This window comes from Oryza glaberrima, chromosome 4 (genome assembly GCF_000147395.1).
Source record: "Oryza glaberrima chromosome 4, OglaRS2, whole genome shotgun sequence".
Lineage (NCBI taxonomy): Eukaryota > Viridiplantae > Streptophyta > Magnoliopsida > Poales > Poaceae > Oryza > Oryza glaberrima.
Genome location: NC_068329.1, coordinates 15552280 through 15564649, shown reverse-complemented (window position 1 = coordinate 15564649; position 12370 = coordinate 15552280). Strand labels below are relative to the sequence as shown.

The 12370-nt window shown below is 41.3% G+C and overlaps 2 protein-coding genes across 3 annotated transcripts; one reads left to right on the top strand and one right to left on the bottom strand.

The window, feature by feature from the left end:
- Positions 1 to 1158: 1158 nt before the first annotated feature.
- On the top strand, positions 1159 to 5441 carry LOC127771255 (uncharacterized). 2 transcript variants are annotated; one of them, XM_052297122.1, is made up of 3 exons: positions 1159 to 1438; positions 1613 to 1714; positions 2812 to 5441. In XM_052297122.1, the coding sequence occupies exon 3, from the start codon at positions 2885 to 2887 to the stop codon at positions 4865 to 4867; it is 1983 nt and encodes a 660-aa protein (XP_052153082.1). In that variant the 5' UTR covers positions 1159 to 1438; positions 1613 to 1714; positions 2812 to 2884; the 3' UTR covers positions 4868 to 5441. The 2 variants fall into 2 exon arrangements, with proteins under 2 accessions (XP_052153082.1, XP_052153080.1); XM_052297120.1 differs by having other exon boundaries at positions 1610 to 1714.
- A 713-nt stretch (positions 5442 to 6154) lies between these two features.
- LOC127771256 (TBC domain-containing protein C1952.17c-like) lies at positions 6155 to 10067 on the bottom strand. The gene is made up of 9 exons (XM_052297123.1): positions 9664 to 10067; positions 9429 to 9521; positions 8327 to 8431; positions 7888 to 8040; positions 7578 to 7676; positions 7361 to 7489; positions 6760 to 6939; positions 6564 to 6680; positions 6155 to 6482 (listed from the first exon to the last, which is right to left on the bottom strand). The coding sequence occupies exons 1-9, from the start codon at positions 9982 to 9984 to the stop codon at positions 6318 to 6320; spliced, it is 1362 nt and encodes a 453-aa protein (XP_052153083.1). The 5' UTR covers positions 9985 to 10067; the 3' UTR covers positions 6155 to 6317.
- Positions 10068 to 12370: the final 2303 nt, after the last annotated feature.

The following is a 12370-nucleotide window of genomic DNA, read 5'->3' as shown; positions in this document are numbered from 1 at the left end:
GAACTCTGTTGGTTGGTAGCTAGGTTTTGAAAATATGGAGAAGCTGGGTTTTCTAGTTTTTGACTTGTAGTTCATTTTATAGACTCTAAAACTACATGTTCTCATTCTCATTCTCAGAATCTTAGATAGCAATCTAGACTTTTCAAGAGAGCCAAAGATTCTATAAGATGCTGAAGCTGCTCCCTCAAATAGGGTTTAGACGGATCTGCTAGAAATTTGTCGACTGATTTTTGCAAAAAAAAATCTGTCGTTTTCTCGTTCGTTGGATTACTTAGATATGACGTTACGATTCGTGCATTTGTTTGCTCTCTGTATATGTTGTATATGTAGAGTAGTTAAACTCCTCACGTTTCACACGGCAATCATTAAAGCTCTGCCTCCATCTCAGTGATATGTACTCTGGACTTCTGGAGCATTGTAATCTCTACTTAATCCACCGTGATGATTTTTCGCTGCCTAACAAGCCAATACTTGAGTAACTAGACGACTATACACAGAGAATCAGAGATAACACCAAAAGAGAAAATTACAGTATAATTTTGGTGTAACTACAAAAGTTACAATATAGTTATATTATAGTTACATGTTAGTTACATTGTAACTATAGTGTAGTTAGAATGTAACTTTGAGTAGATTTGTTTGTAATTTTTATTTTCAATTTTCAAATGGCAAATAAATTAGTTATGTTTTCCAGTAAGCTTGTTTGACATAGTAATTTGCAAGTTAATAGTTTTTATGATTAATATAATTTTTTTGTTAATCATTCCATTAATTTTGGTAAAGTAGAATAACAGTACACAGTTGCTTAGATAATCATTTAATCGTGCTGCACAATTCAAAAACAGCACGTGCATAGAGACCTGCTGATCCTGGCCGTTGTGCATGTATCCTGCGGCGGGAAAAAAACTGACAGTTTTTAGCTCCAATTTCTGTCGAAAGATGCGTAGACTTAGCTTATATTTTAAAACGGAAGGAGTAAAAAGATAGTTTTCTTTTCTTTCTCAAGAAAAGAAAAAGGAACTTCTGAGGTGAATCCCAATATGTATAGACTGTCCAGCCCACCGGCCCGGGTGGTGGCCAAGCCCAACACGGCAGAGGAGCCACATCACCCCCGAAGCCCTAAAATGTCCCCCGCCCAGATACCACGCGGCATATCCCCCCTCTCCTCTCCTCTCCTCTCCAACCCTAGCCGCCCCCAAGCTTCCCACACCGCCACGACACCTCCTCCTCCTCCTCCTCCCCTCCGCCGGCGGCGCGCACCCCCACCTTCCTCTCCCTTCCCCCCTTCCCCTTCCCCGCGATTCCTGGACGGCGGGGGATCCCTCTCCACCGCACCATCTTACCCGCCGAGCAACCACCTCTCGAGCGGGCGCGCGGCGACTCGACGACGAGCAGGACGAGCAGGCGGGAGGGAGGCGGCAGCCAGCCAACCAGGCAGGTGAGGATCGCCTCCGCGTGCTGGATGATGGTTCATGTTTTTTTGTAACGACAACGTAACGAACGAGTAGTGGAGGACGGATCGGGTGGTGGGGGGCGATCGCGCTTACCGTTTCTTGTTTTGGTTTATGAGCTGCGGTTTCAATTTCTTCTTCTTCTTTTCTCTTTGCAGCAGGCCGTGAAATCTTGGGGGAGGAGGAGCAGTTACTGCTCTTCGATCGAGGAAGAAGTCCGCTAATTCCCTCTGCGCGGATTGATCAGGCGATTTCTGTTCAAGGTGAGGAAGCTCAAGCTCTATCCCCGAACGCTTCGCAAAAAGCAGTACTGAACTGATCTTGTGGTAGCATAAACAATTTTATGCGCCAATTTTGCTAGGTGGATTAACCTCATATAAACACTTGTGGTAGCATAAACAATTTTATGCGTCAATTCTGCTATGTGGGTAAACCTCATATAAACACTAGTACTGATCTTGTGGTAGCATAAACAATTAAACACCAGTATCTTGTGGTAGCCTTAGCTGGGCTGGTGTGGTTAGCCCTGCGGGATGATTATTTGCCTTTTTCCCCTCGTCGGGCAAGAGATCGTGGCTTCGATAATTTGCTGGTCAGCTGGTTAAGTTGTTCATGATTGACCTAAATTGGAATGGTAATTACAAAGTATCATCTCTAAACAAACTTTAGATTGTAACAGTTGATTCTTTTTATTAGCCATGTTCTGCGTCCATGTAGTTTTGCTGATGACGTTCCCATCTGGCTTGGCGCTGACCAAATGTTGCATGATATAGGGTAGTCGGTACTCCTACTGACCAACCATTTACAATTCACGAGCTTTAGAAGTTATTAGAAAGCTGCAATTTTTTGGAACCCTACAGAATAAAAAGCTGAAAGGGATTTGTTGCAATCTCTATGACTATATCTTATAAGAAGATAGGGTGACAACAAGATAGGCGTGTAGGTTGTGATATAGTCCACATGCTTTGGTTTGACTCCAAAATTTGCCTTCCCAAAATATTGGTAATGCCAATGGAACTAGGCATCCATTAGGACTGTTACCATACAAAGGTAAACGCTTTGCTAATATTTGGGTACTCCTGTTGGTAGCAGACCACCAAACAAGGCCAAATTAACTTTACTAAATTTTTTGTAGCAAGGCAAACACACCTCTAGCTTACAACCACAGTTTATAATACCAAAAACATGCCTATGTGCAGAGTATTGTTCAATTTAAATTTTGAATTCATGAATTACCAACTTCTGTTTAATTTGGTACTTCTAATTGTAGTTTTGCTTATATTCAATTTTTTTCTTTGCTGTATGAAAATATTGCTTTCAAGTTTGTGCCTGACTCTCCAATCAACACAAACTTTTACAGGTTGTACAGTAGTGTGATTCAGTTGAACACGGGCACCTAAAATTTCCAGTTAGTAACAAGGCAGCATTGATAAATGGATTACCAGACAAGTTGTCTGTTGATCACTTATTCTCCAGAGATCATTGATGGGGCTCCTTTATATGTCTCATCTAATTGCTTGCCTATAAAAGCATGCAAATATGAACCTGCTGGCCATTCATTCCATGCTGCAGCATTGAAGCTCCTTGGTCTTGGGGAGCAAGAAGATACAGAAACTGATGACCGTAGTGTTTCATCAGATGACAAAGGCCAAGATTTTTCCGCTGCTTCTGATACCTTTAGCAGCAAAGGAAAGAAGAAATCTGGGAGCCAGCAACAAGATCATTATGCATTGCTTGGCTTGGGGCATTTGCGGTTCTTGGCCACTGAAGACCAGATCCGGAAGAGTTATCGTGATATGGCTCTTAAACATCATCCTGACAAGCAGGCTTCTCTTATCCTTGCTGAGGCAACGGAGGAAGCAAAGCAAGCAAAAAAGGATGAGATAGAGAGCCACTTCAAGGCCATTCAAGAAGCCTATGAGGTCCTCATAGATCCCACAAAGAGAAGGATTTTTGACTCAACTGATGAGTTTGATGATGATATCCCAACGGATTGTGCTCCACAAGATTTCTACAAGGTTTTTGGCCCAGCATTCATGAGAAATGGACGATGGTCTGTTAATCAGACCATTCCTTCTTTAGGAGATGATGCTACTCCTGTAGAAGAAGTTGATAAGTTCTACAATTTCTGGTGGTACAACTTCAAGAGCTGGAGGGAATTTCCACATGCAGATGAGTATGACTTAGAACAAGCCGAGTCTCGTGAACATAAGAGGTGGATGGAGAGGCAGAATGCAAAACTACAAGAGAAGGCCAAAAAGGTGGAGTATGCGCGAGTACGGACTCTTGTTGACAATGCTTACAAAAAGGATCCAAGAATTCAGCGGTGGAAGGAGGAGGAGAAGGCTGAGAAACAGAGGAGGAAGGAGGCAAAATACCTGGCCAAAAAGATGCAAGAGGAGGAAGCTGCAAAGGCTGCAGAAGAGGAAAGGAAGAGGAAAGAAGAGGAAGCAAAGAGAGCTGCAGAGGCTGCTCTCAATCAGAAAAAGTTGAAGGAGAAGGAGAAGAAGCTGCTACGCAAAGAGAAAACCCGTCTGCGCAATCTTGTTGCACCGGTAGTTGCAGAGAGCCGCTTTTCTCTGTCAGAAGATGATGTCGAAACAGCATGCTCGTCACTTGATATGGAACGACTGAAGAAGCTCTGTGATAGCATGGAGAACAAAGATACAACTGAAAAGGCCAGATTGCTTAGAGGTGCACTGAGCAAAGAAGATTCGTCTGGTACCTCAAATGAAGGAAAGAAAATTCAGGCAAATGGTGTGGATGGTTCCAAAGCAAAATCCACCTCTTCAGGTGAAAAGGTCACGCAAGGCAATACACTAAGCAACTATGAGAAGAAAGAAGAGAAACCATGGGGAAGGGAAGAGATTGAGTTGCTTAGGAAAGCAATACAAAAGTATCCAAAAGGAACCTCCCGGAGATGGGAGGTTGTCTCAGAGTTTATTGGAACTGGAAGATCTGTTGAAGAGATTCTGAAGGCTACGAAGACTGTTCTTTTGCAGAAACCGGACTCTACCAAAGCTTTTGACTCTTTCCTCGAGAAACGCAAGCCGGCACCATCCATTGCATCACCTCTTTCTGTAAGAACTGAAACAGTTGGTTTGCCTACTGAGAAAGCATCTGGAGATGCATCATCCAAAGCGCCTGCACAACCTGCAAGCAGTAAAACATCTGACGAGAAAGCTCCTGCTCCTGCTCCTGTATCAAATGGAACACCTTCTGGAACAGCAGATCCAGAGGCTTGGTCAGAGGCGCAAGTGCTGGCTCTTGTGCAAGCTTTGAAGGCATTCCCTAAGGATGCAAGCCAAAGATGGGAGCGTGTGGCTGCCGCTGTCCCAGGTAAAACCATGGTGCAGTGCAAGAAAAAGTTTGCAGAGATGCAAAAGAATTTCCGGAGCAAGAAAGGCGCTGAGTAGAACAACATAGTACCGGCGCAAGTACTTTTTGTGGCTAGTGGCTGACAAAAGCTTCTGTTTGAACATCAGTATCCCTTATATGTTAGAGAATCATAGCTGCGTACTCCTCGTGAATTTTGCCAGCATATCACGGCCTCCAGTGGTAGGCAATAATTTTGGTTTGGAGCTCTGTGAGAACTCGCATTGGGCCTTAACCGGTGTCGGCATTCTGCTTACACAAGTTTTTTGGTCTACCAAGAAAGAAGCTGATCTGCTGTTGTTGATAGCTAATGTTTTGGCCTTCCCCAACATTAGGTGGACTTTCTGCTGACTCTTGGGTTGTTTATGTTCGAGAGCCCCTTGAAGAGTATTATTTCCTTGCATTGGTGGAGTGATATGATCTGGTCTGGCACGGCACAGGGAGTGTAGAGAACAGCATCGGCATTTATTTATCAACTTATAAGATAGAAATATTTGTTACAACTTGAGAACTTGCTATATCAAGAAACCATATTTTTGCCTAATCAGATTCATTATTCATGTCTCTTTGTTAAGTTATAACTTGTAATGCCAGTGGTAAATGCCCTTTTGTGTTGCTCTTGCGAGAAAATGATAGTTCGTTTCCTGAAACAGCACTCCACTTGTTTGATATATATATCTAATTTGCCCACGAACCTGGAAACTTCTCTCCTTTTTGGTAAACTTTTTTGTTATTATTCTTATCACTCGGCCCCGTTCGGTTGTAATGTGATGAAGATTACCACCTCCGGCTTAAAATATAACAACTTTTAAACTATAAATCTAGATAACTATATATTTAGATTCATAGCTAAAAATACTTATATTTTGGGACAGAGAGCGTGTTAGACACATAAAAGGAGAAAACGAGAAAACTATTAGTGTATGATATCATTAATTGATTTTTAATTATTTTATATTAAAAATTGATTAATATAATATTTTAGAACATGATAAAATGTTTTAGAAAAGACATCTTTTAGTAATTTAAACGAAAATCATAATTGGATATACATCTTAATCAGAAACTATCTTAATCAGGAATGAATGGGGGCATAAGCTTTTTTTTTTTTCCTGTTTATCTAGGAAAGGAGATATGATGCGTTCATTCCTTTTTATCTAGACTAGAAAAGGAGATAGGATGCTTGTCCGCTGGTCGTTTGCTTTAGCTGGGATCTCGCAAGACATCCAAAAAGAGCGTATTCGTTAATAACATCTATAGAAAAGGCGTCTATGTGACCTAAATTAGTGTCTGACAACTAATACCAACTATCAAGAAGACAAGCAGTATGCTCCAAAAGGTATACTCCACTCTATATGAGAACCGATGGTTCAAATCAACCATCCAATCACATAGGGCATGGGAGAATCATTTACAAACATTCAAATGCAACATATTTGAACATTGCAAACTAACATATAAGAACAAACATGAGAAACAAAAGATAATCAATCAGTATGGAATAGGCCCTCGCAGTTTGTTAGCGATATGTAAGAGGTGGTCAATGTTTGTGGGTGGATAGCTCTGGAGAAGCTTTAGGTTTGCCGTGAAATCCCCGGCCAAGAGCCGCCTTCGAACAAGAATTAGCATAGCACAACAGATTCGAAGTAAGGTGGCCTGCAATAAGATAATAAGAGTTTTATAGTGCATTTCAAAAATTTCTCAGATGGCATGGAACTAGGAATGGCAGTTTCTAACCTGAGGTCCCTCAGGATCACCTAACAGTGCATCCCATATATGGATGCAGTCTCGAAACTTGAATTCCTGCGTCAATAGCAAGGTGATCCATCTGAATGCGTAAAACTGTGGATTAACCTGGAATATACAAAGCGTTAGAGTAGGAGCAGAAATACACTGTAAAATGTAACAAGAAAAATGTTTTTGAAATGAATACCTTGGTCACAACCTCTAAATGCCGCCAGAGCTCTTCATCGTGCCTTTTCAGGAGCTGGGATAACTTGCTGATTGTGGAGCGTATGCCCACCACACTGTTGTCAAGCTGTTTGCAAAAGTTATCCCGAAATCCACTAAGCAGCTCAACGAAACAGAAAAATGCATCCGGCTCTGCTGACTCCTGTTTACATAAGAAATTAAAAGGTGTATGGGCACAGAGTTAGCCGATGCTTATATTCTATAGATAACATCATTGTTTCTCTCCAGTCATCACCCATCTAGCAGCCATACTTGCATAATAAAAAATAAGGTACATGGTAAAGCTATCTAACAATAGTAGTGAAATGTTTCTACTTTGGTAACTTCAGAAGAAAAAAGAATGAATAATAGTCACTTAGGCAGTACACCAAAGTCAGATAAAGTACATGATACATGGTTCCAACAGGCAGGGAACCACTTACCAGTGAATGAATTCAGGAAATCTGTATAGAAGAAATCTACCACATACGAGGCATTTAAGCCTTAAAGCCAAGGATCTTACATACGAACCAACGTTCAACAATTTTAAGCAAAAATAGCGTCATGAAAAAAAAAACACTTACAGCATTATTTTCTTCTGGATCATTCTTGAAAACATAGTAGAGTGGTGCCAAAACTTCATTCATTCCTTGTACATATCTTATACCCGGATTTAATTTTGCAAATATGGTAAGTATACGCTTTAGCGACTCCTGAAGACAAACATATATCACATTTAGCCTAACTGGACATTACAAAAGACAAAAAGAACTGGCATCATATCAGATAATAAATGCTTACTTGATTAGACAAGGCATCAGAAGAATCCCCATTGAAAAATTGCATCTCAGGATGAGTACGCTTAACATCTCTATCAATCTGCTCTACAGTTTCAGATTCCTGAAGTATCAAATAACAGTGTATATTTTTAGTAGCTCAAACACTATACTGTACAATATATTCATTACAAAAATTCAACGAAGAGCCGCAAAGGGACCAAGGGAGATCTCTCAATATCAAGGAGTTGAAAGTTCTACCATCAAATTGAACCAAAGCAAAATACAGACTTAACATGTGGCAGTACATAAATTTACGATTTAGTGAACATTACCTGGAAAAATTGGTTCCAGACACTAGTTTTCCCGAGGCTTAGAGGATGTTCATCATGGACAATTTCTGCCCTTGGAAGCACTCCAGTTCCTTCAGAATTATGTCTATTCCCTTTGGATATAGTCATTTCCTCCATTCTTCGAGTAACTTCTGACTGACCATAACCAAAACATATTATTATGTATCTTTCTTAAAAGGAGAAAACTACCAAATGAAATTGTTAAGATACAAAACAAGTTGGTACCACAATAAAATACTTTAGCATATCCCCGTGGAATCACTCTCTGGTCTAAATTACTAGTTTTAAATCAGGGCACATAGTTTCTGGCTTGTATGTCCATCTCTCTCATAATGCTAACAATTGCTATTAATACAGACAATGTAACCACATACCAGCGAATGGTTCAGAACTGAAATCATCATATGGATAAAGAACTTACAGGATTAACTAGAAGCTCGTCTTTGAAAGCACTGTATTGGGACCGCTTTTTCTCCAGTTCATATGCCCACAGCGCATGATCAGTCGGCAAGTATCCCAATAGAAGCTGCTAACTATCAAACAAGTCAAATAAATTTGTAGTGTAGCAAACAAGGAAAAAGATTAAAGATTTGTACATTGTAAGCCAGTCTAAATTTAGTCACATTCATAGCTATTTAACCTAAAATTCTTGCAGTGAATTCCATAATATCATTTAGCTTAATCCTACTACAACAGTTCTCTTCATATATAAAATTTTGTCAGTTGAAATTAAGTTGTGCAATGACATGTAACACAAAAAAGACTGAAAGGCTTTCAGTGTAATAATGCTCTGCTCAAATCACTAAATGCTTGTATACATATTTACAAACTACAAATCATATTCTATTTGTCAATTACGAATCCTGATTTCTCCTAAATTTATTCAACTAACAAAAAAAATGCCATGAGCAGTTGTTTGTAATCCTAATGCACGATTATAGAGCGTATGAAATTCTACCACTGGCTTCAAAGCAGTTTGCTGAAACTAGTAAGAACTTATCTTTATGAATCATGGCCTCATGGCAATCGTATAGTTTGGTCCTTAAAAACTGAATGTATGGGAATAAAACATCTTAAGAACCTAGAGAAATCCAAACATTTCAATGAAACAAAAACTTGATTAGAGACCCATTCACTCACAGAATAGATATAACTGAAACTGCATTCCCCGAACGCGCTCCACGATATCTCAAAAGACCAAGGTAAAAAAAATGCTCCTAATCCTTGCGCGCAGCATAAACCATGTATGTATCAACACCAAACCATATGATCAATCTGAATCAAATCGCGCCAACCCCCCATCCATCCTAAACTCCATGCGTTTACTGGATGTCCTGTCTATGACTTTCCAAAAAACATATGAATCCAATGCAAAAACAGCATCCATGAGCTGTGACGAGGTGACGAGGCGAAATCCTAGTATTCGTAATACCCATTTTACTATAGCATGGTGACACACAGTGAAGTATAGTGAAGTAATAATAGTAGTAAAAGAAGAAGAAGGCAAGACGATTCCACCATACCTTCCAGACGACGGGGCGCACGCCGGCGGCGTCGGGCACGCCCTGGCACGCGAGCCTCCGCAGCTCGGCCAGATCCACCACCTTCCTGCTCAGCTGCAATTACGCGCCGCCAAATCCGAGAACGAACGAAACACGCGATCAGAGACCAACACCGCCAACAACTAATAAAACAACAAAAAAAAATAATCTAAAAATCCCCTGCCCGATCAGAAGCAGAAGAAGAAGAGAAACTAACCGCGACCGTGAACTCCGGGACGAGGTGGGGCCGCGACGAGCTCGCGGCGTCGTCATCGTCGCCGTCGCTGCCGTCGTCGGAGCCTCCTCCTCCGCCGGCGCCGCCGCTCCGGGCGGGCGGCGGCGGGGGAGGGGCGGGCTGCGTGGGAGGAGGCGGAGGAGGGGGCGGGCGGGGAGGGGACGGGGCGCGGTGGCGCGCGGGAGGGGGAGGCGCGGACCAGATCGGGCTGTTGAGCCAGTCGGGGACGTGCTTCCGCTGCCCCGACCTCGCCGAGGCCGGCGAGGGCGGGTCGCCGGGGTTCGCGCTGGCGCCGTCGGCCATGGGCGGTGGCGGTGGTGGGGTTTAGGCGTTTGGGAAGGAATCGGGGATGCTTTGGGAAAGAGATCCTCGGGATCGAGGCGGACTGGACGGTGGGTTGGACTTGGATCGGTCGGTGCGGTTTTCCTTTTTTTTTTCGCTTTTCTGTTCAGTTTCAATAAAACCCGATCTAGAGGTATCACCGTATCAGTATGTTTGGTAGAGCCTCAACTCTTAAATTTAACTCTAGAAATTGGGTCTGAAGTGAAATTGTGGAGCTGTCTAAATCCAGCTTCACCTCTCTATCTAATTAATTTTGTGAGAGAGTTCCACCCAGCTCCGCTTCCTTTTTTGGTGGAGCTAAAACTGTTTGGCTGAGCTCCAGCTCAAGGAGAGGTGAAGCTAGAGCTAAAACCGTGTGACAAACAGGCTTTAACTATTTTCACTCTTATGAGTGACAATTAAGGATTTGATATAGACACACGAGGACCTCTATGTCATAGACTGAGTGGTAAATATTTAATTGCGACATCTTAAAAGTGGCAAAATGATAAATGTCCCCTCAATTTAGGACTTCCACTTGTGACATTGCTTTACATTTTCTTCCACGGTTCTCTCATTCATTGCCTTGATTCCTATATTACATTTTATAATCGAAGATTATAGCCGTTAAATGATGTAAGTCATTTTTTAAATACTCCATCCTTTTATATTATACTCACTCCATTTCAAAATATAACGCATAATCACCTTTAACTAAAACACCAAAAAACAATCATTATCACCTTATTATTGTTTGGCTCATCCTAATAAACTAGATGATGCCTCGTGCGTTGCTGCAGAATATTTGTATTAAATATAATTTAAAAATTCAAGTACACTTTGTGAGATAAAAAAAGTAGTAAGAAAAGAGGGAAACAGAGGCAATACACTGTAGCAACTTTTGCAAGGAATAAACTGATAGCAATGCTTCACTTTGAGTGCATTGAGACCTCATATAAAACACTACCATAGTGCCTGACAAAATAGGATCATATTTAAGCACGATGAACCAATAGGATAAGATTAATGACAAAGAGCACGCTTGTTACCTGTTGCAGAGGCAAGAGTTGAATGGTTGTGTATATACTACCTCAGTTTCAGGTTATAACACTTTCTAGCATTGCCCATATTCATATAGATATTAATGAATCTAGGCACACATATATATCTAAATTCATTAACATATATATGAATATGGACAATGCTAAAAAGTCTTATAATATGAAACGGAGGAAGTATTTTTTTTTTCTCAACAAGTGTAGCTAGCTATTCCGAAACTCAGTTTATTATTGATCAAATGATAACTTTCAAATCTAGGGCAAGGAGAAGACCAATACTGAAAATAACTTTCAAATCTTGGGTTAGGGTTTCATGGTCAAGAGACCCATTTAACAAGCCCAATGGGCCTAATTGGTTGGCCTGGTTAGCTCTCTCGCACGCAGCTTTGCCAATCGCCATCGCACTCTCGCTCTCTCTCGCGGTCATGCCGTGCTGCCGGTGCGGCGTCCTGGGAAGGAGGACGCGCCAGGGGGGGGGGGTGCTCACGGGAGGAGCAAGGTAAGGCGAGCGCCACACCCGAGCCCTCTGCCCCTGCAGGTTAGCACACAAGGTAATTTATGGTAACAATATCCTCCCCAATGTACCAATGACATGGCACGAAGTGCGGTTTTAACATTGTCTAATTTCCACTTACCTTCAATTCTCTCAACGCTATCCATTTTCAGCCATCTACTTTATATATATATTTTTATTTCTTATGCAGCACTTTTGTTGTTTGAAAGCAACATACCATTTCATACATTCACCAACAATATGTTTGCCATAAAGGCTGACATAGTTACCAAATGACATTTTCCACATTATTTCATTTTTAAGATAACATATATGAATCATAGCTTAAGCTTGAGAGCGACCAAAGTTTATTCAGCAATTCAGCTTCCAAGCTAAGACGTCACACATTGTGATATATGGAAAGTTAAACATATAGGACACCAACATTGTTTAGATGAAACAAATATTAATAGCGAAGACTATTGCTAAATCTATATCCATAGTCGGCGAAAATGCATGACAGCAATCTCGAGAAAATGGCATCCACAATTCTTAGAAGGAAACAAAATGTTATAACAATTATCAAACCAAGCCATCACTGTTATACATCTGTCTAGCAAGAAGCCATCATTTCTAATACAACCCAATGGCCCAAAATTCTTTGCAAATATATGCTAAACAGAGTATAAAAGTTCATCTTTGCCGACTGGTGAGCAGGACTTCCTCGATGAGCCTCTATGCTAGCAATGCTCGATCTTTGACAGGCTACCTAGGATTAGCTTTTCGGGGTTGGAGGAGGCGGGATAGGGTAGGAGGG